Source organism: Pteropus vampyrus, unplaced genomic scaffold (assembly GCF_000151845.1).
Source record: "Pteropus vampyrus isolate Shadow unplaced genomic scaffold, Pvam_2.0 Scaffold8, whole genome shotgun sequence".
NCBI classification, from domain to species: Eukaryota; Metazoa; Chordata; class Mammalia; order Chiroptera; family Pteropodidae; genus Pteropus; species Pteropus vampyrus.
Genome location: NW_011888789.1, coordinates 11,664,139 through 11,689,644, shown reverse-complemented (window position 1 = coordinate 11,689,644; position 25,506 = coordinate 11,664,139). Strand labels below are relative to the sequence as shown.

Sequence of the window (25,506 nt, the reverse complement as noted above, 5' to 3'; positions counted from 1 at the left end):
CGCCTGCACTGCCTTGCCATCACTGGGAAGCATGGGCACCTGCTGAACACAGCACTTCCCTCTGCCCAGAGGCCTCCCCTCCTCTGGAATGCCTGGCCACACATCACTGGACTCTGATCTTTTCCTCCTTATGAAGGTCTTGTGGATATCACACATATACATCCAAGGATCACAGAATTTTAAACCCACAATGCACCTTACAAATCACCCTGTCCCTACCCCATCCCCCTTTCACAGATGAAACTGAAGCCTCAAACCTGGCGCCCACCCCTGTAGCACTCTGACCTCATCTCTGACTACTTCTCAGTCACACGGCCCTCTGTTCCTCAGACTCCCTAGGCATACTCTGGACCCAAGGACCTTGCTAACTGCTGCTTTTTCTACCCTCCAGATTCCTCCCAATTCCTCCCTCCCTTGAGGTCTCAGGCTCAGTCACCTTGTCATCAGGACTTCCTTAATCTCATTACAAAAAATAGCACCCCCCATTGCTTTCTTTCTCCCTTACCCTGCTTTGTTTTAGTTTGTAGCACTTATTACCTCTTGGCATATTATACGGTGATTTGCTATTTTCTAGGTCCCATTAGTAGAGAGTAAATTCCATGACAGCAGGCACTTGGTCTATTGTGTTCACTCCCAATGCTTAGAACAGAGCTTGGCACCCAAATTAAGGAGATTTGTAATTTATAAATGAACATCTATTATATATAAATGAATAAAATATAATAAACAAAGGGGGCTCAACAAATTTCTCTAGAATGAATGACTAGAATGGCCCCTAACAGAGCAGGGGCTCAAACTGAGGACCTTGAATTCTCACTCGAGTGCCTTTCTCATGCCCAGCACCCGCTTCCATCTCACATGACTCAGGATTTAGTCATTGTCCTTTGACGATTCTCCCACTTTGACTATTCTCTCTGACTGCCTCCTGTGTTTTGCATGCACCTGCTGTGTGGTGACCAGAGACAGAGTGCTGGGGAGAGGAGTCCAATTCAGTATGTCGGCATGGGTGGGAAGGAAAGGGCCATCTTTTCACCTTCATCAGAAAATCTACCCTCATGAGATTGAGGGACGAGAAGCGGGCAGACCCAGTGGGTCTCTGACTATAGAGAGAATAAAGATGGGAAAGTGTCAGTGAGGCCACGAGAGGCTCAGAGCAGTGCTCGCTCATGCTGAGAAGAGAGAATATCTCTGGGCAGTGACTGGCCCTGGTGGGGCAAAGCAAAGGGTTGGAGAGGCAGCTGTGGTTTGTCTTCCTCCAAAAGATCCTAGAAGGAGTGTCTGGTTTCTTGCCACTCAGCCCTCTAAGACCAAGTCTGGGCTGAGCGTAGGAATCAGAGCTCCTGAATCCTAACTGCTCGGGAGGATAAAATCTGCCCTATTTGTTGGTGCTCAAGGAGACGTTTAAATAACAGCTTGGTGACAGCTCTTTCTACTTGCCCAGACCACCCATCTGTGACCTGCAGAGTAGATGGTCGGAGGGACCTGGCCACGGAGCTGCGTGCATACACCATGGTCAACATCCCGAGACCCCCTCTTACCCCCAACATCCCCCAGATCAAACAGAACATGCTCTGCCTTCCCATCCATTCCGAACCTAGCCAGGCCAACAAGCTTTCCTTGCTGCGTTGGGTGGTGGGTTTGGGGAAGAGGCTTTCCCTTCCTCTGTGAAGTGGGTGTAGTAGAAATAACCTCATAAGACTGTGGTCGTGATTAAATATCTAAACTCATTGTCGCCTAGATATTGCATCTCTATTCTCCTTAACAGCCTTCACTGATCCCTCCTTTGGACTTCACGGAAACTCCGACCTACTTAACTATAACATATAGGGCATTGTCTGTGGTCTCCACTAGACTGTAATCTCTTCGGCTTTTTCGGAGCAGACTTCCTTCTGCCTTATTCTTTTGTACCCTCAATCTCACTAATTCAAGCCTTTCAGGCAAAATGGTACTAGAAAGGGGCAGGGGCCCTGCTGGAGGACTTGGAATGCCCAGCAGGGTGGGAGCAGACATAGGAGAAATGAGGTTGGAGGACAAGGAGATGGCGAGGATCAGTCTCCAAGAGGGATGATAGGCCCAGTTCTTTGGTGGAGGAGACAGGCCCCAGAGATGTTGTACAGGCTGGATTCTGGAGCATGCCAATTCAACAGGGAATTGGGGGTGGGGGGAAGGGGGGTTGGCTCAATCCCCTCATTTGGCAGGTTAAATGACTTGCCTGTGACCGAGTCAGGTCCCTAACTTTGGGAAGAAGGTTCTTTTGGATTGGCAGGGCCCCCCTGAGTCCAACGCCAGGCTGCTGGGTCCTGCAGTGCAGCCTGAAGGCTGCTGCTGCTGCTGCTGCTGCTGTGGCTGCGGCTGCAGCTCTAAACCAGGGCAGAGGGGTAGGAGGTGGGGGTGGGAGGAGTGGGGGGATTTGGATATGATCACTTATCCCAACCCTTAGCCTTGGGCTTTGGCCCCTTGGGGCTTTGTTTGTTGATTTGTTTTTAGGGAAGGAGGAAAGAGGTCTCAGTCACACTAAATCCTCCCTCGGCCCTTTCTTTATTCTGGGCCCCCAGCTGGGAGGGGGCAGAGGCTTCTGGCCAGCTAAGGGGCTCAGCCCTCATAGCTAATTGCTCATTAAAGAGCGTTAATGAGCTTCCCTTAGCCTCATCCCTGCCTAGACCATGAGGTTTCCCTACTTCTCTCTGCTGTCACTGGTGAAGGAGCCAGTCTCTCTCTCAGACCAGTCTCCCTCTGACCTCTATCTGGTGGTCAAGTCCTGGGCAGGGTCCCAGTGGGTCTCACTCTGGGCCCTGCAGAGTAGGCAGGTTCTGGGTTGTGGTGCTCCTTACCAACCAGTGTTCCTCATCCTCCCTGGACTGAGCTCTTGCCCCACCTCCATGCATCCTCCACCCCTCCGCCCCACCTTGCCCCAGCACTTACAACTTCTCCAGCAGGGGCAGTCCCAAGAAGGATCCATTCCGGAGCCCAGTGATCTTGTTGTTGCTCAAGAGCCTGAAGGAACAGGGAGAGCACAGGAGAATGTGCTGTTACAAGCTGGAAAGTGTAGGTGGAGTGAGGATCCAGTCTCTCCATGACAACCATGTTGCATTCTGTATAAATGGCGCCCCCCAAAGTTGTACAAGGCGCAGTGCCACCTCTGCTCCAGGAGATTATAGGGAGGAGCCAGCAAATGGTTTAGGCAGACTGGTCAGCCCACTGAGCCCCAAATCAGGCATTTCTCCTGCCCTGGGTCTCCCCATGGCCTGGATCTAACTAGGGCTCTGTATGCAGGTAGGCTGAGCAGGTGTACAGTTGCAATGACACTTTATACCTTGAGACCATAGTGCCCCTTCCTGTCTTCCACAGCTCTGTCTTGCTCAAGCCCTCAGCCCAGTATTCCGAGGACAGTGGTGGGGAGAATGGCCCGGATTGGGTCAGGACTCTGGCAGGTGGAACAGAAAGTATGGAGATGGGAGGCGCTGCCCCTCCTAGGGGTCTCCAACACTTTGTGACCCGAGGACCTCACTGGAAGGGAACATTTCCATCTCTGACAGGCCCCCAACTCAGAGGGCTTCCGTGCCCCCCATCTGTCTGCAGCCTTAACAGAAAACTGATATAGAGTCCCGGGCCCAAGGGAAGCCCAGGCCTCAGCCCTTCTGCCCACTTGGAGCTGTTTATTTACCCAGGGGATGAGGAAAGAGGCCCCAGGCCAACTGTCTGAATCCACTGTGCCCACCCACTCAGCCTTTCTCTGCCAGGCTCCCTGCTGGGAGGAAGGAGTTCCAGACCGGCCCAGGGGCTCATCCCTTGCATCCCTTGAGTTAATTGCTTATTATAAAGTTTTAATGAGCCTCTCAGTCCAAACTCTTGCCGGCCCTGGGCTGAGGCAAAGGGGTTCCCTTCTTTGCTCTTACTGGGGGACCTGCAGAGGCCAGAGGTCAGGCCTTGGGTCCTCTCTTGAGTGAGCAGCCTCTGGGCTGGACAATAAGGGAGATGGCAGAGACTGGGGACAAAGCATGAGAGGAGCTGTCAGTTTGCCCCAAAGCTCACTGGAAGTGGGTAGGTGACTTTACCAGCTGGCAGTGAGAGGATCCCAGACATGTGACCTTCCAGCTACTCCACGTTCAAGAAGCTTGTGGAGAATAGACAATGGCAGGCAGTGGAAGAGGCTTTCTGGGTCAATGGGAATGGCTGGAGACCTCATCTCCTTCCTCCCTTTTCCCCTCTCCAGATAGACCCTTCCTACCCTTCTGGTCCCCACCTAACTGACCTTCCAGTGGTAGCATTTCCCAGCAAGGCCTGAAGAGTGACTGTGTGGGGGGGGTTCAAGGGGAAATGCTGGGTTTCTGACGTGTTTCACAAATACACATAACATTGTCTTGATATTTCAAAGAGTATCACAGTAGTCATTATATGAGCAATTAGAACTTTCGTGAACCCCTTTATTTCATTGTATAGATTAGGATAGTTTTATTTCATATTGCACATGGTGGTAATAACTCATAAATAATCTCATCAGTGCTTAATGCCTCTAATGGCCCTGGTGGGACTGGGGTGGTCCCCTTGGTGGTGACAGGCTCTCGATGGTGTGACTTTTAAATCAAAGCCCACCTCATCTCATCTCCAGTTAATTCCCTTCATACACCCCAAGTTTGAGGTTTAGAGATTGCAATTAATGTTGGAGAAGGTGAGCGGACCTCTCAGTATCTTAGGAATGTCAGGGAGGTGTCCTGAAATGTCACCTCTCTGACATTGAAAACATGGGTGGAAAAAGGGCATCCATTTCAGCCTCCTCCCAACCCCCATGGTCTCTCCCAGGGATTGCCTCCTCCCTGGGTTCATGGGGAGGGAAGAGGATGGGGATGCTGATAGGGGTGAAGGGCATAGGGGCAAGGTGGGGGAGCGTGGAAAGACAGGGAACAGTGCTGCCAGATTATCACAGCCTCATCCACAAAGGGGGAGGCCTGAGAACATTATTTCTCAAACTTGTGTGAAGTATAGACCTATTAAAGGGAGGGAAAAAGGTATCTTATTCTCTGTGAATATGTCTTGAGGATTCAGTTTGAGAAACATCGACTTTAGAAATGAAAATCTGACACTATGAAAAAGCCGTCTAATAAAAAAATTATCTCAAAATCATCTGTAAAAGATTTTTTTAAAAAGATCATTCATTGAAAACAGAATATTTAGTAATTCTCAAATTCCCAAGTCCTCGAGATTAAAACCTAGGATGCTAATTTGAGAACCCTGTTGAGATAGGTCTAGTGGTCGTGTTGCGGGTTACCCCACTTTCTCCAGACTCTTCAGCCTTTAGCCTTTGAAACCCTTTCACATACCCCAAATTCTTCCACCTAGAGCTGACCTACAGAGGTACAACGCAAGCTACATATGCAATTCAAAATCTTCAAGTAGCAACATTTTAAAAAGCTTAAAAATTAAATTAATTTTAACAACATATTTTATTTAACCCAGTATCCAAAATGTTCTCATTTCAACATGTAATCAACATACAAAATTATTGAGATAGTTTCCGTTTTTTTCCCCTTCTACTAAGTCTTTAGAATCTGTTGTACATGCTACTTTTCCAGCACATCTCAATCCAGACGAGACACATTGCAAGTGCTAGGGAGCCACGAGTGACTAGTGGCTTTAATGCCTATCTAGTCTTCTTGTTGACAGCTCCTCCCCAGGAGGAAGTCTGGTTTGTTCGAGAGATACTGAGGCAACTGGTGGCGGTATGCATGTGTGTGTGTGGAGGGGGTGGGCGGTGGGTGGGAGCAGAGCAAAGGATTGGGGACCAGCCCCTGGCCCAGAACAGCTCATCACTGCGTCCCACCCCTCTCCACTCTGAACCTGGACCCCCTGCAGGCTAGGGCCCCTGACCCCCTCTCTCTGAGTAGCTTCTGTTGTGCTGGGGAGGAGAGGGCAGAATGGGGTGGGGGTCGGCTGCAGCCCATGCTTCCACTTCTGGCTTCCCTAACCTGGTGCAAAGTCCAGCCCTGAAGTCTTGAAATAAGATTTTTTTCTTTTTGCAGACAATATGTCCCTTATCCCCCATCTTCGAAGCCACTCACAAAAGCAGGGACACCAGGCAAACATCATTTCATCCTTCTCCAGTGGGCCCCCTTCTTGCTGCATTTCCAGTTCTTGGACAGACTTCGGGCATGTATCTATATGATTCTAGTCTTTAAATACCCAGAATTGGATCTTTTGGCGTTGATAACCTAGAAAGGGCTGAGGCAATTTTACTTTAGACCCAGATCATCCAGTGAATGGTGTCAGTTGTGCTCGTAGGTTCAGTTCTTCAGAGGTGGCCCAGGTGGGTCTGGTCAGGGAGGAGAGGGCAGTGATTTTGGTCTGGCATTGTTATGCACAGGTGGGAAGCTGGCAGTTACAGGGCTGCTAGTGGGGCAGATGAAAACACACACACACACACACACACACACACTCACTCACTCACTCACTCACTCACTCACTCACTCACTCACCCAAAGGGAAGAAAAATGTTCCCTTCATGCTACGCTATCTCATGGGAGGAAGACAGACAAGGTCGCCTCAACAATCGAGCAGGGAAGGAGGGAGCCTCGGCCCCACAGTTCTTTTCAGCGTCTCAGACACAGTGCCAATCTTGGCCCCATCTTCACAGCCCCTACCCCACCCCCAGACAGACACTTCCTGGGCCTGTACCAGCCTCTAGCCCTGCATGGGGAACCATCCAGGTGGATTTCCTTCCCATCCATGCTAGCTTCACCTCACAGACCCCTGGCTCGCCCAGCCCAGCATCTTCAGCTTCTTTCTTCCCACCCTCCCTCCTCTGTCTACCACTCCAATGCCAAATTTTCATAGGAAAGCAGTCAGCCCCTGGAGTCCCCTGTTCTCTACCCCAGAGTCTGAAATTTGGCCAAGGAGAGGGGGTACACTGAGTCCATTCCAGAACTCTCTCCCAGCTAGGGTCCTATTTTAGGGAATAGAAGCAAGCGGAGTTACCGCTAATGAGGCTGGAGGCCAAGGGAGCGAGTGGCTGGCGTCTACAGAGAGGCTCTGTGGCCTCTGGGAAGCCACAGGAACTCACCAGATCCCAGCCCGGCATCAAAGATGACCCTGTAGGGGTCATGTGGGCACTGCTGTGTGGAGCATGGGGCCAGCACATGCCTGAACCAAATGGTTCTCCCATGTGCAGCAAGAATCATACATGTTAGCCTCCTGCCCCACCCCAATAAACACAGGTGCAAAGACCACAGGTCTGGATGCCAGGAAATCTATGCTCTCCAGGGAGTCTAAGCCTGGAATTTAGGCCCTTGCCAAGGCCCTCTGGGCTTGGAAGGCTCCATCTCCAACACCTGTTGCTGGCACCTTGGCAGTATCTTAGGGAGACCATCAGTAAGGGGGAGGAGGGTGGTCTGCTTGCTGATACTAAAACACAGGCCCATAATCCACTCTGAATCATTGAGGTGACACTGGACTCCCAGCCCCTCCCACAGGTGCAGCTCCCAGAGCCCAAACATTTGCAGGGCTCACAAAGACATCTGAAACCTAAAAAAATCATAATTGCCTCTGAAATCTAAATGGTACAAACTGAGATTAATAAATGCTTAATTAAATAACTACCAAATGTTATGCTATGTCAATAAGCGATAATTATTATGTTTCATGAAGGATGGGGGTGCATTTTTATATAGTTGATATGACGGTAGAACCTCTAAAAGTGAGACTGCCTCTGGTCCACAGGCTCTGCTTTGACACACACCCTCAGGCTAAAGACAGCCCTCCTGTGACTTCCCTTCCCTTCCAGGCTGCCCTTCATGACCATTTAGGCTGATTGTAGAGGACATAAATGTTGGAGGGGACATGCAACACTCCTGTACTTCTTATGATTCTGTCCCTGGGTTGGAAGTCTGTCCAGTCAGCCCTGAATCCCTACTGGTTAGCAGGAGACCCAGGTAGGGCTTTCCTTCCCCAGACTTTACAGGATCATGTCCTGAGACAGCCTCTGACCTCAGCTTTGAAACTGGGCTGTCCAGGTAGGGCCTAAGGTCAAGGTTAAGAGAAAAAACAGTCTTGCAGTGGCTCCTATGAACGTGGCTTTCTTGTCTCCTTTAATCTATCCTCTCTATAAGGGTGCCCTATCTTGGTGGTGAACAGACAGAACCAAGAAATTGGGGCTGAGATGGAGAGCACTGACCGTGAGAGAGTCTGCAGCCTGAGCAAAGGTGCTATAGGTGTTTGTGGTAGGTGGTCAGTGTGCTTTGATGGGGATTTTGGGGCCCCCAGCACCCAAGTCTGACCATATGGAATAGAGTCTGCTGTGATCATTCACACCTAGGCATCCATTCATGTGTTCTTCAAACCTACACTAACACCTATTGTGTGCTCAGCCCTATACAATATATCAGTACTTCAGATACAAATGAGACATGGTGTCTACAATCTTCCATGCATGGAAGGTCGAGTGAGATGTGTCAGGTAGGATGGAATGTTTGTGAGTGTGTGTCCCCCTGACTTGAAGAAGCTGGAAAGTTACTCCCAATCTACCTTCAACATTTCCTTCACGCATGGCCTAAAATCTCACAACCGAGGAGCCAAGTTTTTGGGTGAAGCTGAGTTTCTTTTTAAATACAAGTAAACTGAAAGGATCAATCTGTTATCAGTCTTTTATACCTAAGTATAAGTTAGTCCTTTAATCTTTCTGCCTCAGACATTTTCCTTAGGAGCCCTGAGGCCCTGATCCTGCCCTGCTTTGTTTGTATCCAGTCTCCATGATGAGGCTATAAGGGCAGAGGCTAGGTCTCTTACCTCCTGGCTTGGGGCTGGACACACAGCAGGCTCTGGCTGAAAGAATGAATGGCTATCTGGAGGGACAGAGCTCTAGGGAAGGTGGATGTGGTCAGTGGACAGAGTTCATGCTGTACCCTGGTGTTCTCAGGTCAGGGGTCAGTTTCATCCTACCTCCACTCTCCACCTCCCCACGTGCCCTCTCCCTGCCCCCCAATCAGTCTTGGCAGAGCTCACTCCTGAAGTACAGCCCTTCTGGGACACCTTCCCCATTGGGGTACCATCGTCCAGAAGCTGAGCAGAGAGGAAGAGGAAACATTGGGAGGAACAGTTTAGAGACCACAGTCCTGCTTCTCCTGGATGAGTCTGATTTCCAATACTCAGTGCAGACAGTGTGTACACTGGGCCCTTAAGTACACTTGTACTTGTTAAGCTACCTTTGGGAGTGGGTGACTCTTTTCCCTGGCACAAATTCATGTGGAAGAAGCGGCTTAGCATATCTCCCTGCCCTGTCCCCAGGGAGAATATCTCTGATTGGTCAGTGTGGGAAAAAGTTGACTGGGGTCTGGCTAGGAGCTGTGTGATCCTGGGCAGGTAAGCCCCTCTCTTGGGATTTCCTTCTCTGTAAAAGAAGGGTCTGGACTGAAGACTCACAGTCTTTATATTTGATAGCTTTTCCCATCCTGGATATGGAGACTCCTAGAGCCTGAAGTCTAGGGTTTCTGCCTCGCTACACAGTCCCAGCAGGCAAAGAGCCCTGGGGGTGGGGGGGGTGGGGGCTCTCTGACCTTCCCTTCCCTCTCCAGCTGGGAGATGTCTGGCCCCTCAAGTTCAGGCTGGAACTCCCTCCTCTGACCGTTCTCTCCGCCCCATTCCCTGCTCTTCTGTGACAGATTGGTTCCCCTGCCCCTCACCTGGCCCCATCCATCTTGCACACCCTTTGCTCCCCCTTCCCACCTCTCCCCACTCCCAGGGCCGGCATTTAGCTACACTCCACAATTTCTCTGCTCCCCCACCCCCATCAACCCAGTCTTAAAAACAAAGGAATGTTCTGGAGTTTGGAAAGGATGCCCCCCCTCACCCCCAGGAGGAGGAGGGAGGAAGGGGAGGAGGCAGCCTTGTCCTGTCAGTGTCTGAGCTCTAAATAGAACAGAAAGGCTGGGCTGGGGGAATGAAAATAAACAGCCCCTCTGAGCAGCCCCTTCTTAGCAGTTACCGGATTTTCCTTCTGGTTCCTCAGCCCGGGGCCATTTCCCTCCTCTCTTCTCCCCTGCTCTCTGTCTGGTCCCTGGGAGGCATGGAGCATTCTCTACCTCAGGGTGATGGGGAAATGAGAGGTCCTGGTCCAGTCTGTGTGGCATTAGGGAACGTGCCTCCCCTCTCTGGGCGTTGGCGAGGAGAGCCCACTGAATGGAAAGCCAGGGATCGACTCAGAGGTGGCTGGAACTTTTTCTCCTTCAGGAAAGGGTTCTTATCCCAACGACTCCCACGTGGCATAAACTTAGAAACACTCTCTCCCTTTAAAAACATGACCCCAAATTTAAGGGTCAATTTCTGGTTAGGTTCAAATTACACTGGTTTGCTTGTGCCTTTGGGAGAAATTCTCACACTTACCCCCAGGACTAGGATTGCCCCCCTCCCCAACACCAACACAAAGGGATGATCCATGGTAGCAGGAAGGGACTTTTCTGGGGTCCAGGAGTGGCTGGCTGGGTTCATGCACTGGTTCCAAATAATTCAGGCCAAATAACCCATTCTGGGTCCTGGATCCATTGGGATGCTGAACTATAGGTGTTGTCTTTGGAGCTCAGCACCATGGCTTCTCCAGTCTCTGGTGCAATGAAAACTCAACCAGTGAACCCCAGAGGGCTTTGTTCTCTTCCCAGTGCTCTCCCTGAGATGTGACCATGGGCCTGACAGCCTACCCTAGTGGAAGCCCTAAGGGCAGGGGTTTCCAAGACCTCCAGGAAGTGGCTGGTTGCCTCCAGCTCCTTCAGTAGGTAGGTGGAGAGAGTCAGGGAGGGACGTGGACTTCTGGGTTCCCCGTTTCAGACAGGCGGAGTCCAGGACCCCACATGGAGTGTGGCAGCTGAGACCTTGCACCATTGGAGGGTAAGGGAGTACGTAGGCATCTTCTGCCTCCTCCCACCTCTGCTTCTTCCCTCTTTCTTTCCTTCTTTCTCTTCATTCTCTCCCCCTCCCCCCCGCCTCCCCTCACAAAAGCTCTCTGTACACAGCCACTTCCTCTGGCTGCTGTCTCTGAGCCCAGACCTTATGAGAACCATATGGGGGAAAGAGGCTGGAAGAGAAGGGGGTGGGGAAGCCAGCATGGGCCCGCCCCTCCAGCCAGCATCTTTCCACTCCCCTCAGGCTATGTGCATGGCAGTTGGCACACTTTGCTCCAAACTCCCCTAACTGGATCCTGGTGACTGGGGTGAGGGGCACTGAGGAAAGGGCCCAGTCCAGAGCTGGGGGTCCAGCGGGAGATCCGTGCTCAAGAATCACTTCCCTGAGGCTGGAGCAAACCCAAGAGCTGTGAAGGGAACTCCCCTCCCCCCATGGGGCTTCTGAAGACCACCAAACTCACAGTAAAAGGACCCAGCCACTGCTAGGCACATCTGTGTGGCAAGTGCCCCTTCTCCCTTATGTCAGCAGCCTATGTGGTGGGCACCCCCTGCCCCTTGCCGAACTAGGAGGCTGAGTAGATGAGGATTTGTTGGCTCTGGGAGAATCTGGAGTGACCCGTCCCATGTCTGCCCCCCTCCCCACCCAGCCTTGGAATGTTCCCAGGTCAAAAGGTCCTGGGTCCTGCTGGGAAGAAACGGTGTTTTTTAAAAGCAGCTTTTGTCTCCATTGGGTCTCAAGTCCAGCCAGGTGAACAGCAAGTCTCTGACCTGAGAGGACCACTAAGAGAACCTAATCAGCTAATCCTGAGGCAGGCATCGGTTAGCCCGGTGACTACTGGCAAGACCCTGGACTTCTCCTGTCTGGGCTCATTTTGCTCAGCTGTAATATATAGATGCAGGGTTTGGATTTGCTGATCTCTAAAGTCCTTTTCAGTGCAATTGGACTAGGAATTTATGAGACTGGCTGGTATCCTTTGAGGGGCTGCTCAGATGTCACAGGAGGTCCTCCTAGGAGATTTCCTTCTGGAGTTATCTATTATCAGCCCTTCCCTCGAATTCCTTATGATGCCCCCACCCACTCTAACTGCAAGAGCTAAGAACCAGAAGGCAGGCCCATCAGCTGCTGCCCAAGGGTAGGTAGGGGGGCTCATAATGGTCTGTGTCTCCCTCCCACACCCAGGTTCTCCCTGTAGTAAGCCACTCCCACGAGATGTTCCCCCTTCCCTCATGAAGGACAGGAACATAAGTGCCCACAGCTGTCCTTTGGACTAGGCCTCAAGACTGGAGGATGGGGGTGGGGTGGGACAGATGGATCAGGAAGGAAGCCAAGAGTTCTGCTTTCCTGGAAAACTGCGAATGAAAATGCATTAGAGGGAAGGGACAAAAAGCAAGGGGGGTGGGCACACAGTCTACAAAAACAGAAGGCAGAAGTTGAGATAATAGGGTGGAGGTGGAAGGGTTTTGGTGAGGTAAACAGGGCTGCTCACAGAAATGCCTTTGAACTGCGTGGAGGCCTTCTCTGAGCAGAGGCTCCAGCAGGCAGGTACCTTGACTAGCACAGTCCCAGCACTCAGTGCCTGCCAAGTTTCCCAAGGTGGAGTCCCATGTTCCATGAGGACCTTTTAGCAGGGTGGTATGTGAAGGGGACTGGGATCTGGTGGCTTATTCTGGAGGAAAGCCAGGGAGGAGGAGGGAGGATAAAGCCACAATGCAAAAACTATTGGCTCAGGTCCTGTTGTTTGCACCAGGTGACAAGCAAAAAGGTGTAAGGAGCAATTCTCATGGAAAAAGAAGAGTCTGGGAGGGTGTGGAGGATGTCTTAGTGCTCTTAGTCTCTTGCTCTGCTGCCAGGCTGAGGTGGCATCCCCTTTCCAGGCCTCTCTTTCTTCTTCCCTTAAGATGCATGTTGGGTTAGGGATGGGTATGCTGAAGGGACTGAGATCCAAGAAGAGAATCTTTGCCCAGTTTCTGCTGAAGAACTTGGGTTCTTTTTCTTTCAGAAGACAGCTTTTTGGGGATAGACGGACAGCAATCGGGATCAGGATTATGTGGAGTCAGTGTAGCGAGGCGGGTGGCAAGAGCCTAAGAAATATATCTGCTGCTGGGGTTCATTCAGATTCCAGGCTGATCGGCCAGTAGGCTCTCAGGGGCTTTTCTGGCCTATTCTCTGTGGTGTCTATGGGTATGTCTAGCCAGGCTCCTTTGAAAGATATTTTAAGCCAGCTAGGTCAGTGGCCTGGGAAGAAATGGGGGTTGGGGGGGGGTGCTTCCTCTAGGTATGGTTTGGGATGGGAAGGTGAGCTAGCAGTCATGTCTGATGCCACCCTGTCATAATATATTCTCACCTAGGGTTGGCCCCGCTCACTCCTTGGAGTGGCGTCGATGGAAATTAGCCGTAGCTGGAAAGGATTACTTGCCAAATCATTCTCAGATATACTGCAAAACCACCTTTTAATGTTTCCCCCTTCTTCCTGCCTTCAGTATGTTAGAATTCCCTAATCCCAACAAATAGATATGCAGAGAAACAGCGTCTCCCTCATGTGTGTGAGCACAGCCACAAGTTCCAGTACACACACACACACACACACACACACACACACACCCTCTCAGAACTGAACTATCATGGCCCAGCAGGGACTTCACACAGGCACCAGCTATTCTACACAGCAAGCATTTTTCTCCTCTAGAACTGAGTGGGCTGGGGAATGTCGGGCCTGTCTGGACCCTTGGGCACCAGTGGACACTCAGCGGGGACTTGGAATGAGCAGCCACAGCTGCCTTTCCATGCCATGACCATAGCCCTGAGCTGCTAGGTGGGAGAGAGCAGACACACTGCCTCTCTCTCGCTAATGTGCGCGCACGCATGTACGTACACACACACACACACACACACACACACACACACACACACACACACACACACACACAACTGGGGAAAATGCAGGACAGGCGGCCAACGTCAGAGGCTGACCAGTCGTGTCCTGTCAGGAAGCGGGCAGCCTCTGAACTCACCCAACCAGAGGCGTTACTGTATTGTTCTGTACACAATCGGATAGACTGTGAGCCAGTCCCAACTCGGGCAAGGGGCGTTTGCTACTGGGGTCAGGAGGACAGGGAAGGGGAAGCGGCTTGCAGGCTGGATTTAGGACAGGAGGGGCCGCCGCGAGGGCCGGACCCTCCACTCCACGGCTTGCGTGAAGCTCCGAGCACGTGGTCAGCTCAGGAAATCTGCGGTGGGGAGGGGTCGCTAACTCTCTTTCGGTTGCGGGGATTCAGACCCCCACAGAGGAGGCTTGGGGTTGGGTTGCGACGCAAGGAGACGCGCTCATTGCCAGCAAAGCAAAGGCTTAATAAGGCCCTGGTTGGGAAGGGAAAGCGGGTCGACGGAAGGAGGCTGGGAGGCAGCCGCCTTCCCCTCAGCTAAAGTTTCTTTCTTAGCAATCTTTGCGCAAAAAAGTCAGTTGAGAAACAGCCAACACTCGTGTCATATCCAGGGGAGGAAAAGTAGAGGGTGGGATGCAGAATTCAGCGCAGAGCTCACTTCCCAGATGCGCGCAACGGGAGAGGGGTCCAAGAGGGATCCAGATGCCAGGTCTCATTCAGACCAGAAGCGCCTGCATCCCAAGGGCATGCTTTACCTAGCCTATCCTTGCGCCTGCCCAAAGGAGACCGCCTGGAAGTGGGACTGGCAGGCTTGGGGAGCGTATGGGGCGCCCCCCACTGGAGGAGCCAGGCCTGCCAGGTGAATCTCGGAGACTCCTCCAGTTGGGCTAGGGACGAGTCTGCGGTGATAACAGCCACCTCCTGGGCCGCGGACGTCGATCTTTCCTAAGCCGTCCCTCATCTCACCCACTTCGGGTCCCCGAAGTCCTCAACATCAGCCTAGTCTGGAAATTCAAGAGACGTGGGCGTCCGGCCAGCAAGCATTCCCCTTCACCTGTGCAGGTGAGTGAGCGACCCCCGTGCCTCTCTCTGAGGTGCAACTCCCCCCATCCCCCCAAGGCTCGTCCTCCCTCCACACCTCTGGAGTCCTAAAATCTCCCCTAGCTCTCCAAGTCTCCCTTCTCGGCGCCAGGCCTGTCCTAGAGTATCTGAAGTGGCAGCGGCGTCCCAGTCCCGCTCTTCCCGCCCCTCCCATCATGTCTCCATTCGTCCCCCGGTCTGCGCTCGGGCCGGGCGGGCCGAGTTGGGTACTCACAGGGTGACGGTGCCGTTAGGCAGGAGACCGGGCTCAGGAGGCTCTGGGAGGTCCCCGCCGCCGCACACCACCCTCCTGCGCGCTGGGTTGGGGGCGCCGCCGCTTAGCCCTTTGGGCCGCTCCCCCGAGCACTTGCAGCTGCGGATGGGGACGGGGCAGCCGGGCGCACCCCAGGTCTCGGGTGCCAGAAGCAGTAGCCACGGCAGCAGCGGCAGCAGCAGGCGCTTGGGCGCCCCCCGCATCCTGCGTCCCCCAGCGCCCATCAGCCCATCGCCCCGCGGGGACCCACAGCACTGGGGCCCGTCTGCGCGCGGGTCGCGGGGACCCGGGCGTGCTGGAGGCGTGCTCAGCAGGGGCCCAGAGCGCCCGAGGGCGGGGCGGGGGGCCCTGGGCGGAGGCAAGCCCCGGGGTCCCCGCTGCCGCACCCCGGGGGCATGTCCGGCTAGCGCTCCGGCGGGGAGGACGCGGGCGCGGCTGTCAGCGCAGTGCAGGCGGCCCTCCGCTGCGCGGCCCGAGAGTCCACGCGGTGCTCCCGGGCTGGTGGACAGTGGGCGCCTCCGCTTTGCCTGCTCGCTCAGCGCTGGGCTGGGACCTAGCGGATCGCGCCGGGCTCCTGCTGCCGCCGCCGCCGCCGCCGCTCCGTGCCATGGATGGAGGCAACTCCGCGCGGCGCCTCTCTCGCCGCCGCCAGTCCCCGCCCGCCCTCCCGAGGGGGCGCCCTCCCCTCGCCAGCTTGTCCGTCCGCGAGGCCCTAGCGCCTGCGGATGCGCAGCCAGGCCGCTGCCCTCTGCGCGAGAGCCGGCAAGGCGGCTCGAGGTCCTGCGTGTCTCCTGCTCCCGTCCTGAACCGAGACTCCTTCTTTCTCCTACTCCTCTTCTCCAAGCCAGGACTCTTCCTCTCCTCAACTCATCTTAGACCTTCAAGCCCATCGCCGTCACTTTCCACAAAGCCCTCTCTTGCTCAGGCTTATCCAGTCTGCGCCCGGATATTTCTGGGACTTTGACCTGCAGGCTTGATCAGAGATGTCTGGTGCTCCATGTTTTGCAGTGAACTTTGTTCACTGCTCTGGGACTGCTGAGATTCGGCTTTCCTTGCCCCCTGACCTGATGGGCCAGCCTAGAAGCCGGCTCTCTCTCACAGCCCTGCTCCGGGCCCTGCAGAGGCCCAGACCTTCGTCTGCAGCTGCGACCTTGCCCAGCAGGTGGTTGCATGTCATTCGGCCAAGGTGGGGGCAAAGGCCAAGGCAGACAGGCTCGATCTGGCCTACCTTTTCCACGTGTGTGTGCGTGTGCGTGTGCGTGTGCGTGTGCGTGTGCGTGTGTGTGTGTGTGTGTGTGTGTGTGTGTAGTGGTGGTGGTGGTGATCTAGCAGTGGGAATGAGGGAACCCAAGAAGAAGAAAAGCAGGGATAGGTCCAGGGGGTGGAAAGAGCACTGCACTGTGAGTCAGAAGAATCTCATTCTAGACAGCTCTGTGTAACTTTGGACACAACCCCTAACATCCTGGGGTGTCCAATCTCTGGGGTCAAAATAGGGCCCTGCCGGCACCCGAGTTTATGAATGTAAGTTGTGGCATGAGAATGAGTATGAGAGAGGGGGCACTCGGTTTCCAGAGACAGAGTGTTGGTGGCTTTGGGCAGGGTCTGACTTCGACAACTGGGGATAGGGTTGAAAATTGCCTGTGGGTCTTTGATGGCCTGTAATGCAAGCTGCGAACGGACTGGGGAGAGAAGGAAAGAGAACTGTGGCCCAGTGTTTGCTTCCTCAGTTTCCCCACAAAGGTTAACTTTTCTGCCAATTAATAGAGCCTTGCTTCTGAGGGTCGGGCAGCCCCTGGTGGGGTATCCCTGGGCAGGACTCCAGTGCCACCAAAGTGGTTGCTGTGGACCACCAGCTGCTTTCTGTGTTCTTGGCCTTGCTGGTGTGTGTGTGACGTCTTTTCCAGGACGGTGGTACTTCAGCCGGTGTCCTACCCCCCCTTTACAGGAAAGTAGCTTCTCTCCTTTGCCTATTGGCGCCAGACATGGGGCTCAGACACTGGCTTCTTCACTTTCCCTCTTTGGCTCCACAAGTCTCTCCCAGTTGCAGGCTCTGGTTCCTTCAACTTCCAAAGATAAATAAATAGTGATTGCAAATGGAGGACGAGAGAAGGGCAATGGACTCCCCCAGCAGGAGCCCTCTGCAGGCAGCATGCTGACTGAGGCTGCATTCTTTAGGAAGGGTGAGAGTTGAGCCCAGTCACAGAGACTTGGCCCAGCGGCAGAGTCAGCATCCAACCCTCTTGTTCCCAGGAGAGGAAAACTTCTCAGGGAGAATATAAGAAGAGGCCTCTGGCCTGGGTGGCAGCTTTTCTATCATTTCTTTTTGCTAAATGGAGACGCTCGGAGTCTGGAAAGGAATTCCACTGTAACACCTACTCTCTGAGGTTAAATGATATTAATTAGGCGATGCTTCTCCATAGGTAGGAATGAGGTGCTTGGTGAAGACATTTATAAAACACTGTCCTATCCCATTGGTCATCAGTTTTGACTTCTGTATCCACTCAGGGAGGTGAATGGGGCTGGGATTACTTTCCCATTTGACAAGTGTGGATGAGGAAACCAAATTACTGAGTGATAAAAAGCCAGCGATATGAATTTACCCTCTGATTCCTTTTTATTAAGTGTTCTTTTCTCTGAGCCACTCAAAGCTATTCCTATAGGAAGCTTCCTGGTTATCTGTCCTCAGAGGTGCAATGTGGAGTGAATGAGTGGCCTACATGAAAATCTTTTTGTTTTGATGTTTGTTTGAGATAGAAGAATGACTCAAACTTAGTTCCCAACCTCAGGAAATCTGGCTAGGGAGCTTGCCCAATTAAATACACCCTGATAGTATGTGATAAGCTCTTGAATGGAGTAGGGATAAGGTACTATGATAATAAGAATGAAGCTGAATTAATCCTGACCGAAGCAAGGGAGCGGGGCTTACCATAAGATTTAGTCCAATCTATGGCAGAAATGTAACCTACTTGACTCTTCTAGACCACAATTATTCCTTTAAGGGTCTAAATGCTTACATCTATACCCTTTTCAAAAAAGTTTGCTGTTGTCTGGTGCTAGCTGCGAGTCAACCTCTCTTCTGCCCCCAAATTCAATGCTGATCTATTCCCTCTGTCAAGGAGTGGCTGAGGCCTTTTACCCCATGATAGACCAGGTCCTCCATTAGGAGCAGCTAAGAGTAGAAATGGGGCAACGGTTAGGGTCCTCTCCCTCTGAGACAGAAGCAGACCAGAACTACTGCAGGAGGACCTGAACCTAAGGAGGGTAACATCACAGAGTGCTTTTCATGGGCCAGGCACTTGTTGAGTACATTTTACAAGAATTAGCTCAGTTCTTACAACAGGGTGAGGATGACTGTTTTAACAGACAAGTAACTGTGAAGTGAAGAAGTACCTTAATAGTAACTCGCCCAAGGATACACAGTGAATAAGTGATAGAACCAGGATTTGAACCAGGCACTCTGGACTCCAGGGTTCAAATTTTTAACTTCCATTCTCTATAATTTCTAGGGAAGAAGAAGGGCTCTCAACAACTCCCTCATGAGTTTCACTTCTCTGGAATATTCCTCACTTTGACTCCCTGGACCCTCTCTGAGCCGAACCTTTAAAGATGTCTATTCCCAAACCAGAGCTGGTCGTAGAACCAGGACCCCTTCCCTTTATTTTTCTAAAGGAGTCAAAGAAGACAGAAACTTTTCAAAGGAGCTTCGCTCCTCAGCTAGAAGCAAGTGAGGACTATTAGAAGGCTGTAAATACGTACAGAATCTGAGTCTGGTAGTAGCTCATATTTCCCAGCTCCAGACTCTAATCTCCTCTCCCAGCTGTCTGAGGCCTCATCCTGGATGCTCACCTTTTAATGCTTAGGTTACTAGTTCCCTCTGTGCCTTTTTGACTTTTAGAGGCAGGATCCTGATGTAGACTCAGGACAACAGTAGATAAGATCATAGCCCATAACTGGATCAATAATGCAAATGTGACATTTCTTCAGGGCTCCGTTAGCTTACAGACAGTGGAGGCACACAGCCTGTGCCACCCCCCACCCAATTCTCCCACTTCCTTCCCAGGATGTCCCTACTGGGCAGTCCTTGAGCTCTCTGTCCCCTTCTTCCCTGTCTTGTACCTTCCTGTGGAGACTGTGCTGAGCTGCCTGTCTTATTGGAAGATTTGCACTAAGTGTTCATGACAGAGAAGACAGAGAAATGTTTGGGCCTCAACCAGAAGGAATGAATAAGAATTGTGGAAAGCTACCCAGATGAATATTTAGGGCTGCAAGGGCCTCCCTTTTATGCTCAGATTCCACCACATACAAGGTACCTGTGTATAATTTAAACACTCCCACAAGAAAGTGGGAGTGTTATAATCTCTGTGTCTATTAAAAGCTGATTCATCCTTTAAGTGAAATCTACAAATATTCTCCCAGATGATGGGGGTACATCCTGCGCTATGAGCATAGTGGCTAAAAGCATGAACTCTGAAGCTAGATTCAAATCCTGTTTCTCCATTTTATTGATCCCGTGACTTTTGACAAGTCACTTAATTCACCCAGGCCTCAGTTTTCTCATCTGTGAAATGGGGGATAAAAAAATAGTATTTACTTTCAAGGATTGTGATGATGATATCAGTTATATGTAAATGATATCTATGTCATATGATACTTACTGTGGACGAAAAAGGGGCCACATACTAAACCTGACAAGCTCAAGAGAGGCCTGCGTGCTGGGCCTTACCAACTCAGAGACTGAAAGTAACCACGTAGCATGTTCTGAACATAAAAATTCTTAACTAAAAGCTAGTCATGGTAGGTATTCACTTCCTAGGCCTCTAGCTTCCTTTACAAAGGTCAATCTTTACCTTAAAGTGAGCCTGTCTATCTGTCTATTGTCTTTTTGCCTCTAAGATAACATACCTTTGAAATGTCAGAGTAATCTTCTTTTCCAGATCCTTCAGAGCACACCCACACACCAGAGCAGGAGACCACAGAACCCTCACGGTTATCTTGTTCCCCATATACTATCTCTACATAACGTAAATGTTAAGTTTTAACTATCCTGAACCCACCAATGTAAAAGAAATATGGGTCTCTCTTTTACTTTTTATCCAATTCCAGAAATTTTACCGTGTTTTTTCTCTTGCCCTCTTAATATACCACCAATGGATTTCATGTAACCCTTCTTGTGTCTTCTCCTTTTATTCTGAAGTATAAAATAAGCTGCAAAACTACCATTCTCTGGAACATTTTCTTAATCCATTGAGATTTTGCTTAATTGTCGTCAGTTTGGCTCAAATAAGCTCATTAAAATTCTCTACAGGTTTGGAAGTTTCTTATGTTGACATATATAAATGATGCCTGTGCGGTATGATACAAAAATATATTTGGTCTTTGTCCCTGGTTCTTGACCTAGAGCTCCGAAAACCCTTGGAATTTCCTGAGTAATAGGAATATCTTTTGTTATCCCTAAGGAAACTCTTTGAGCACGCCTGAGTTTATGCTAATGACGTGATGTAGGGTGGTACTCTTAGATAACCTCAAGATGGGGCTAGTCACCAGAAAGACCAAGTGATTAGAGGGTTGGCACTTTCAGCCCCACCCACCAGCCTTCAGGAAAGGGATGGGGGGTGCTTGAGGTTGAGCTTTATAAAACCTCTTGAACAATGAGATTCGGAGAACTTCAGAATGCTGGAATGGGCAAGGAAACCCCACGCCCCCTCTCTCCATACCTTGCCCTATGCATCTCTTCCAGTTGGCTGTTCCTGAGTTATATCCTTTATAAGAAACCAGAAAATATAAATTTTTTTCCCCTGAGTTCTGTGAGCTGTTCTAGGCGGGGAAAATACTGAAGAGGGAGTTGTGGAAATCTGATTTGTAGCCTGGGACTTGCAACTGGCTTCTGAAGTAGAGGCAGTTTTATGTTACTAAGTCCTTAACCTGTGGGTTCTGCACTAACTCTGAATTGTCAATATGGGAACTGAATTAAATTGTAGGACACCAAGTAAGTGTCAGAGAATTAGAGAATTGATTGGCATCAGAGAACACCCCAACCAGGCACATACAAGTCCTCAGTAAATGTTAGCTAACCTGTTGCCCCTAGGGTCTGCTATTTTTCTTATTGGTACCTACATAGTTTTGTCTTATGCTATAGTTCACTGTTTATGTATCTGACTCTTCCACTAGAATGTAAGGTCCCAGAAGAGAGAATTCCTTTCTTTATTTCTATGATTCCCAGCTTGTGTTAGTACCCAACAAATAGAAGAGATATTTATTTAACTTGTTCGGCAAAGTGTTAATGAAGTCTTAGTCATTTATTTAAACATTTATTGAGCATCTACTTTGTGCCAGATACTGTTTTGAGCACTGAAGATATAGCAATAAACCAAAAGGAAATCTGTGATTTCATGGAGCTAACATTATTGCAGAAGGATCGAGGTAATAGGTAAATAAACAAATAAATATGTATGCTCTAGTAGGTAGTATTAGACCAATGAAACAAAATTAAGCAGGGTAAGGGAATGAAGAATGACGGAGAAGACCTCTGACAAGTTGACCTTTGAGCAGAGTTCTGAAGGAATGAGGGAGCAGGCCCCATGAATTTTGGGGGACAGAGCATTCCGTGCAGAGGGAACAGCAAGTGGCAGCAAGGTGGGAGAGCACTTGCTGTGTTCAATCAGGGAAGACTTAGGGACTGGCGTGGTTGGAGCACAGTGAGCCAGAGAGAGAGACATCCCTTCCATCCCACTTGCTACCTTGCTTGGAAGTGGGTGAGTGTAGGCAGGCGTGGATCTCTGGTCTTCCTGACATAAGGCCCAGGCTCATACATCTGTGCCCATCACCCCCAGAGGAGACCTAAAGCAGCCCTGAAATAAAAGAAGAGAAGCGAAAGTTGTTTGGTGGAGAAAGTTGCAGGCGCTGTTCTGGACTGCAGGATAGGCAGAGGCCGAACCAGACAAGCCTGGAGTGCTTAGGAGTGCCTGGGCACTGGGCCCCGTTGGGGCTGGTGAAAAAAAGGAGTGGGCTATCATTTTGCAAGGCACATGGCCGAGCTGAGATTGAGGCAGGCTTCAAACATTCCTGTACAGCAAAGCCTGCTTCTAGCCTCACCCCTACTGACAAAAATTATTTTTATCAAAGCAATACATGCATGTGGTTAAAAAATGAAGTAGCATGGAAGAGCTTCTAATGAAAAGCAATGATCCCTCACAATCCTGCCCCCCAGAGGTGGCTCCTACCTGATCCTACTTTTAGTTTTCTGCTCTTTGTCCAAGCAGCACCAAAGGAGGCTTAGTACCTAGTAGAGCTTCCCTGTCTGGCAGTGGGTTTGCTTGACCAGCCTTCAGGAGCGTCCCCTCCCAGTGACTCTTCATAGATTTCGAAGACTGTTGCCCTCTCCCAATTCCATGGCCCCTGCTCCATGGGTCACTTGCCAGGCTTGGAGCAGGTGGAAAGCCCCTCCAGTCATGCAGGCACCTCAGAGAGATGCCCTCATTAACACATACCTGAGGTTCAGCAGCAGCCTGGCAGATTGGATTTCTAATTTGCTGGAAAAGTCCAGTTTTCTGTGGAACCCCAGTTTCCTGTAGCAGCTGTCCTCTTGGTGCCTAGTGGGCTCATGGCTGGTTTCTGGGGCTGGCCTTTCAGCATTTGTCTTTCTTATCCTCCCTCTCTCTGTGCTTTTCTGTCTTCTTTCCTCTCCTGCCCTCCTTGTGCATTCTTCTTCTTCTTCTTCTTCTTCTTCCTCTTCCTCTTCCTCTTCCTCTCCCTCTCCATCTCCATCTCCCTTTCCCTCTCCTCCTCCTTCTCCTTCTCCTCCTCCTCCTCCTCCTCCTTCTCTCTCTCTCTCTGTGGAAGGTCAAGGTCAGACTTCTGTGCAGGAGGTTGAGCTCTAGTACCTAAGACTTGTCAGGTTGCCTTGGGGCCTTGGAAGGCTGTGGTCATGGAGAGGAGGCTGGGAGAAATGTAAGAGGAGCCCTCTCTTTGGACATCCCAATGAGGACACACTCAGGTAGCTTGGGTGTGTCACTGGAGTCTCAACACCCAGGGTGTGTGAGCCAGAGTATGAAGTTTTGGTTTCACTCTGGGCTGATTTTGCTGTTTTTATGCCCCAGTCCCTAGCTAGATCTTTAGTTAAAAGCAATGGGGATGGTAAGGTAAGGCTTGGATGTCTATATTGGGCCTTTCCAGCTTCCTGTGTCCAGCTGCGTTATGCTAGCTGTACAAGGGAGCTTGTTGTGGGCACTCAAGGCTTTAGTTGCCTCTTGGAGGGACCCTTTCTTCCTCAGCCTTACGGGATCATGTTTCGTTTATAAAGGAAGGCAGCAGTTTTCTGACAGTCCTTATCTGCCCTGTGCATCAGAGCTCCACCCTGTTTTTCCAAGTTGTATCAAACAGACTGTAAAACCAAACCAGGCTGGATCCAGCACACGGGGCTAACATTTACTGAGCTTTTACTATGAGCCAAGTTCTGTGTATAGCACTTCATATGATCACATTTCAACTTAACAACACTGTGGAGCAATTGCTCTTAATATCACCCCTATTTACAGATGAGGAAACTGAGGCATCAAGAGGGTTAAGTCTTTGACTCAAGGTAATTTGACTGGTAAGGAACAGATCTGGGATTCAAACCCAGACAGACTGGTGCCAGAGTCTTGGAGCAAGCGTTGTAGCTGTGAGTGAGTGTGTGTGTGCGTGTGTACGTGCACACGCATGTGGCTCCCCACTGCCAGTGTGGTCATCTTTTATTCTTGCAGCTCCTCTCCCTGTGAGTATGTTCCCAAACTTACTGCATAAAGTCCTTTTGATGCCTGGGTTCCTTGAAGTGGACACAGTGAGAGCCCTGTTTCCCCATCCCCACCCCCTGCCCCAGGCTCTGGGCCTCAGCTCAGAACGCCAAGTGGTACAGTGGCTGCCAAAGTGGGCCTGGGCCTCCCAGGTGAGCAGAGTCGTGCTAGGGACAGCCAACACCATGGCCCAGGAGCATACCCGGTCTGGGAGGCAGGCCCGTGACCAGTCACAAAGGCGCACATAGAGGTGCCTGTGAAAATCCACACTTGCAGAGAGGAAGAAGGTGGCTCTCACATGGACCTACAGCCTTCTGGTCACAGACCTGGAACAGGAAGAGAGCCACACCCAGGCAGAACCACCTTCTGGCCAGAGGGACAGCTGTCTATACTCAGTGCACGCCCCTGAGCCCCAGCACCCTCAGCAGCAGACTCCTGCCCATTGATGGGTAAAATCCTAAGCAAAGCACAGACACTTAGAGACCTCAGTTTCGAGGTTCTTCCTACTGCCAGTGATTTGCAGAAGGGTGATGAGGGGGATCCAAGGGAAAGATAGATAGAAATAGGATTCAGTGAAGAAAAAAGGGAGAAAGGGAGAAGGCTAGGCTCCTCCAGAGACCCCCAAATGGAAGGACATCTTTCTTTCTCCAGTGTCAGAGATGCCCTGCTTTGGAAGCCAGAAACAGGCATGAAGATGACCTGGGACCAGGGTGAGAGCAGGCAGGCTGGAGCTCCCGACCCGAAACATCATGTCTGTGCATTATGACGTCTGCGATGTCTGTGAGGAGCCCTGGGGATTAGCAGCAGCTCCTTGAGCCTGTGGCCCAGCTGGAAACCCCCGCTCTGCAGAGGCCAGCCAGGCCCCAGCTGAGGAGCGCTGTTGGCAGAGGCTGCCTGTGTAGATTTCTGGTTTTATCTTCCTCACACATTGAAACCATCAGGCCGGGCCTGACTGCAGCCTGCCTAGCTCTGTCAGCTAGAGACACTGTGCTTTCATCCAAACCAGACCTTCCCTCCTCCAGGTCTCCACTGGGGGAGGGGGCAGCAAGCACAGCCTCACTCCTGTTACCGCTGAGCCAATTTCAGAACTTTTTGACTTTGTTCTCTACTTTGCTCTCTTCTCTGAAATGTTTATAAGGCCACCTTCCACTCTGGGCCCCCTTGCTCCACCCTCAACCTCCAAAGGGAATTTTAGTCAGTGCTGCAGAAACAGGGAGTTATAGGGGTCCAAAATCTCTTGAGCTGCTCCATCAAAGCGACGAGCACTCCTCAGTGCCTCATGTTCTGGGGAAGCCAAATCAAAGGCAAACCCTGAATTCCTCTTGCTCACGGCCAATAAAAACCTTGCTTCAGTGCCGGCTTCCTCTGCTGAAATCAGATATCCTAGTAATAAACAAGTCCGAAAGGCTGGGGAAAGCTCTCGCTTCTTCTGATTAGTTTTTCTTCCTTTAAAAAAGTTCTCTCCTAGAACAGGATGCCTGCCCCAGAAACTTGAGCACAGAACTGTGCCCTCTCCCGCCCTGCATTCCCCACTCCAGAATCCTCACTCCTGGGCTCCTGCAGGCGAGGGTGGGGCCTGGCTTCTCGAACACTGCATGGCTTAGCTCAAAGGCAGGTC

At 51.2% G+C, this 25,506-nt stretch overlaps 1 protein-coding gene across 3 annotated transcripts in view; it reads right to left on the bottom strand.

Moving 5' to 3' along the window:
- ADGRA2 (adhesion G protein-coupled receptor A2) overlaps nt 1–15,772 on the bottom strand; it is a 33,999-nt gene extending 18,227 nt beyond the window's left edge. For all 3 annotated transcript variants that reach the window (XM_011372200.2, XM_023538466.1, XM_011372209.2), the window contains exons 1-2: nt 15,079–15,772; nt 2,923–2,994 (exon numbers count right to left, since the gene is read on the bottom strand). In XM_011372200.2, coding sequence (XP_011370502.1) covers nt 2,923–2,994; nt 15,079–15,341 — 335 coding nt within the window. In that variant the 5' untranslated portion in view covers nt 15,342–15,772. The remainder of the gene's footprint in view (nt 1–2,922; nt 2,995–15,078) is intronic.
- Between the last annotated feature and the right edge of the window lie 9,734 nt (nt 15,773–25,506).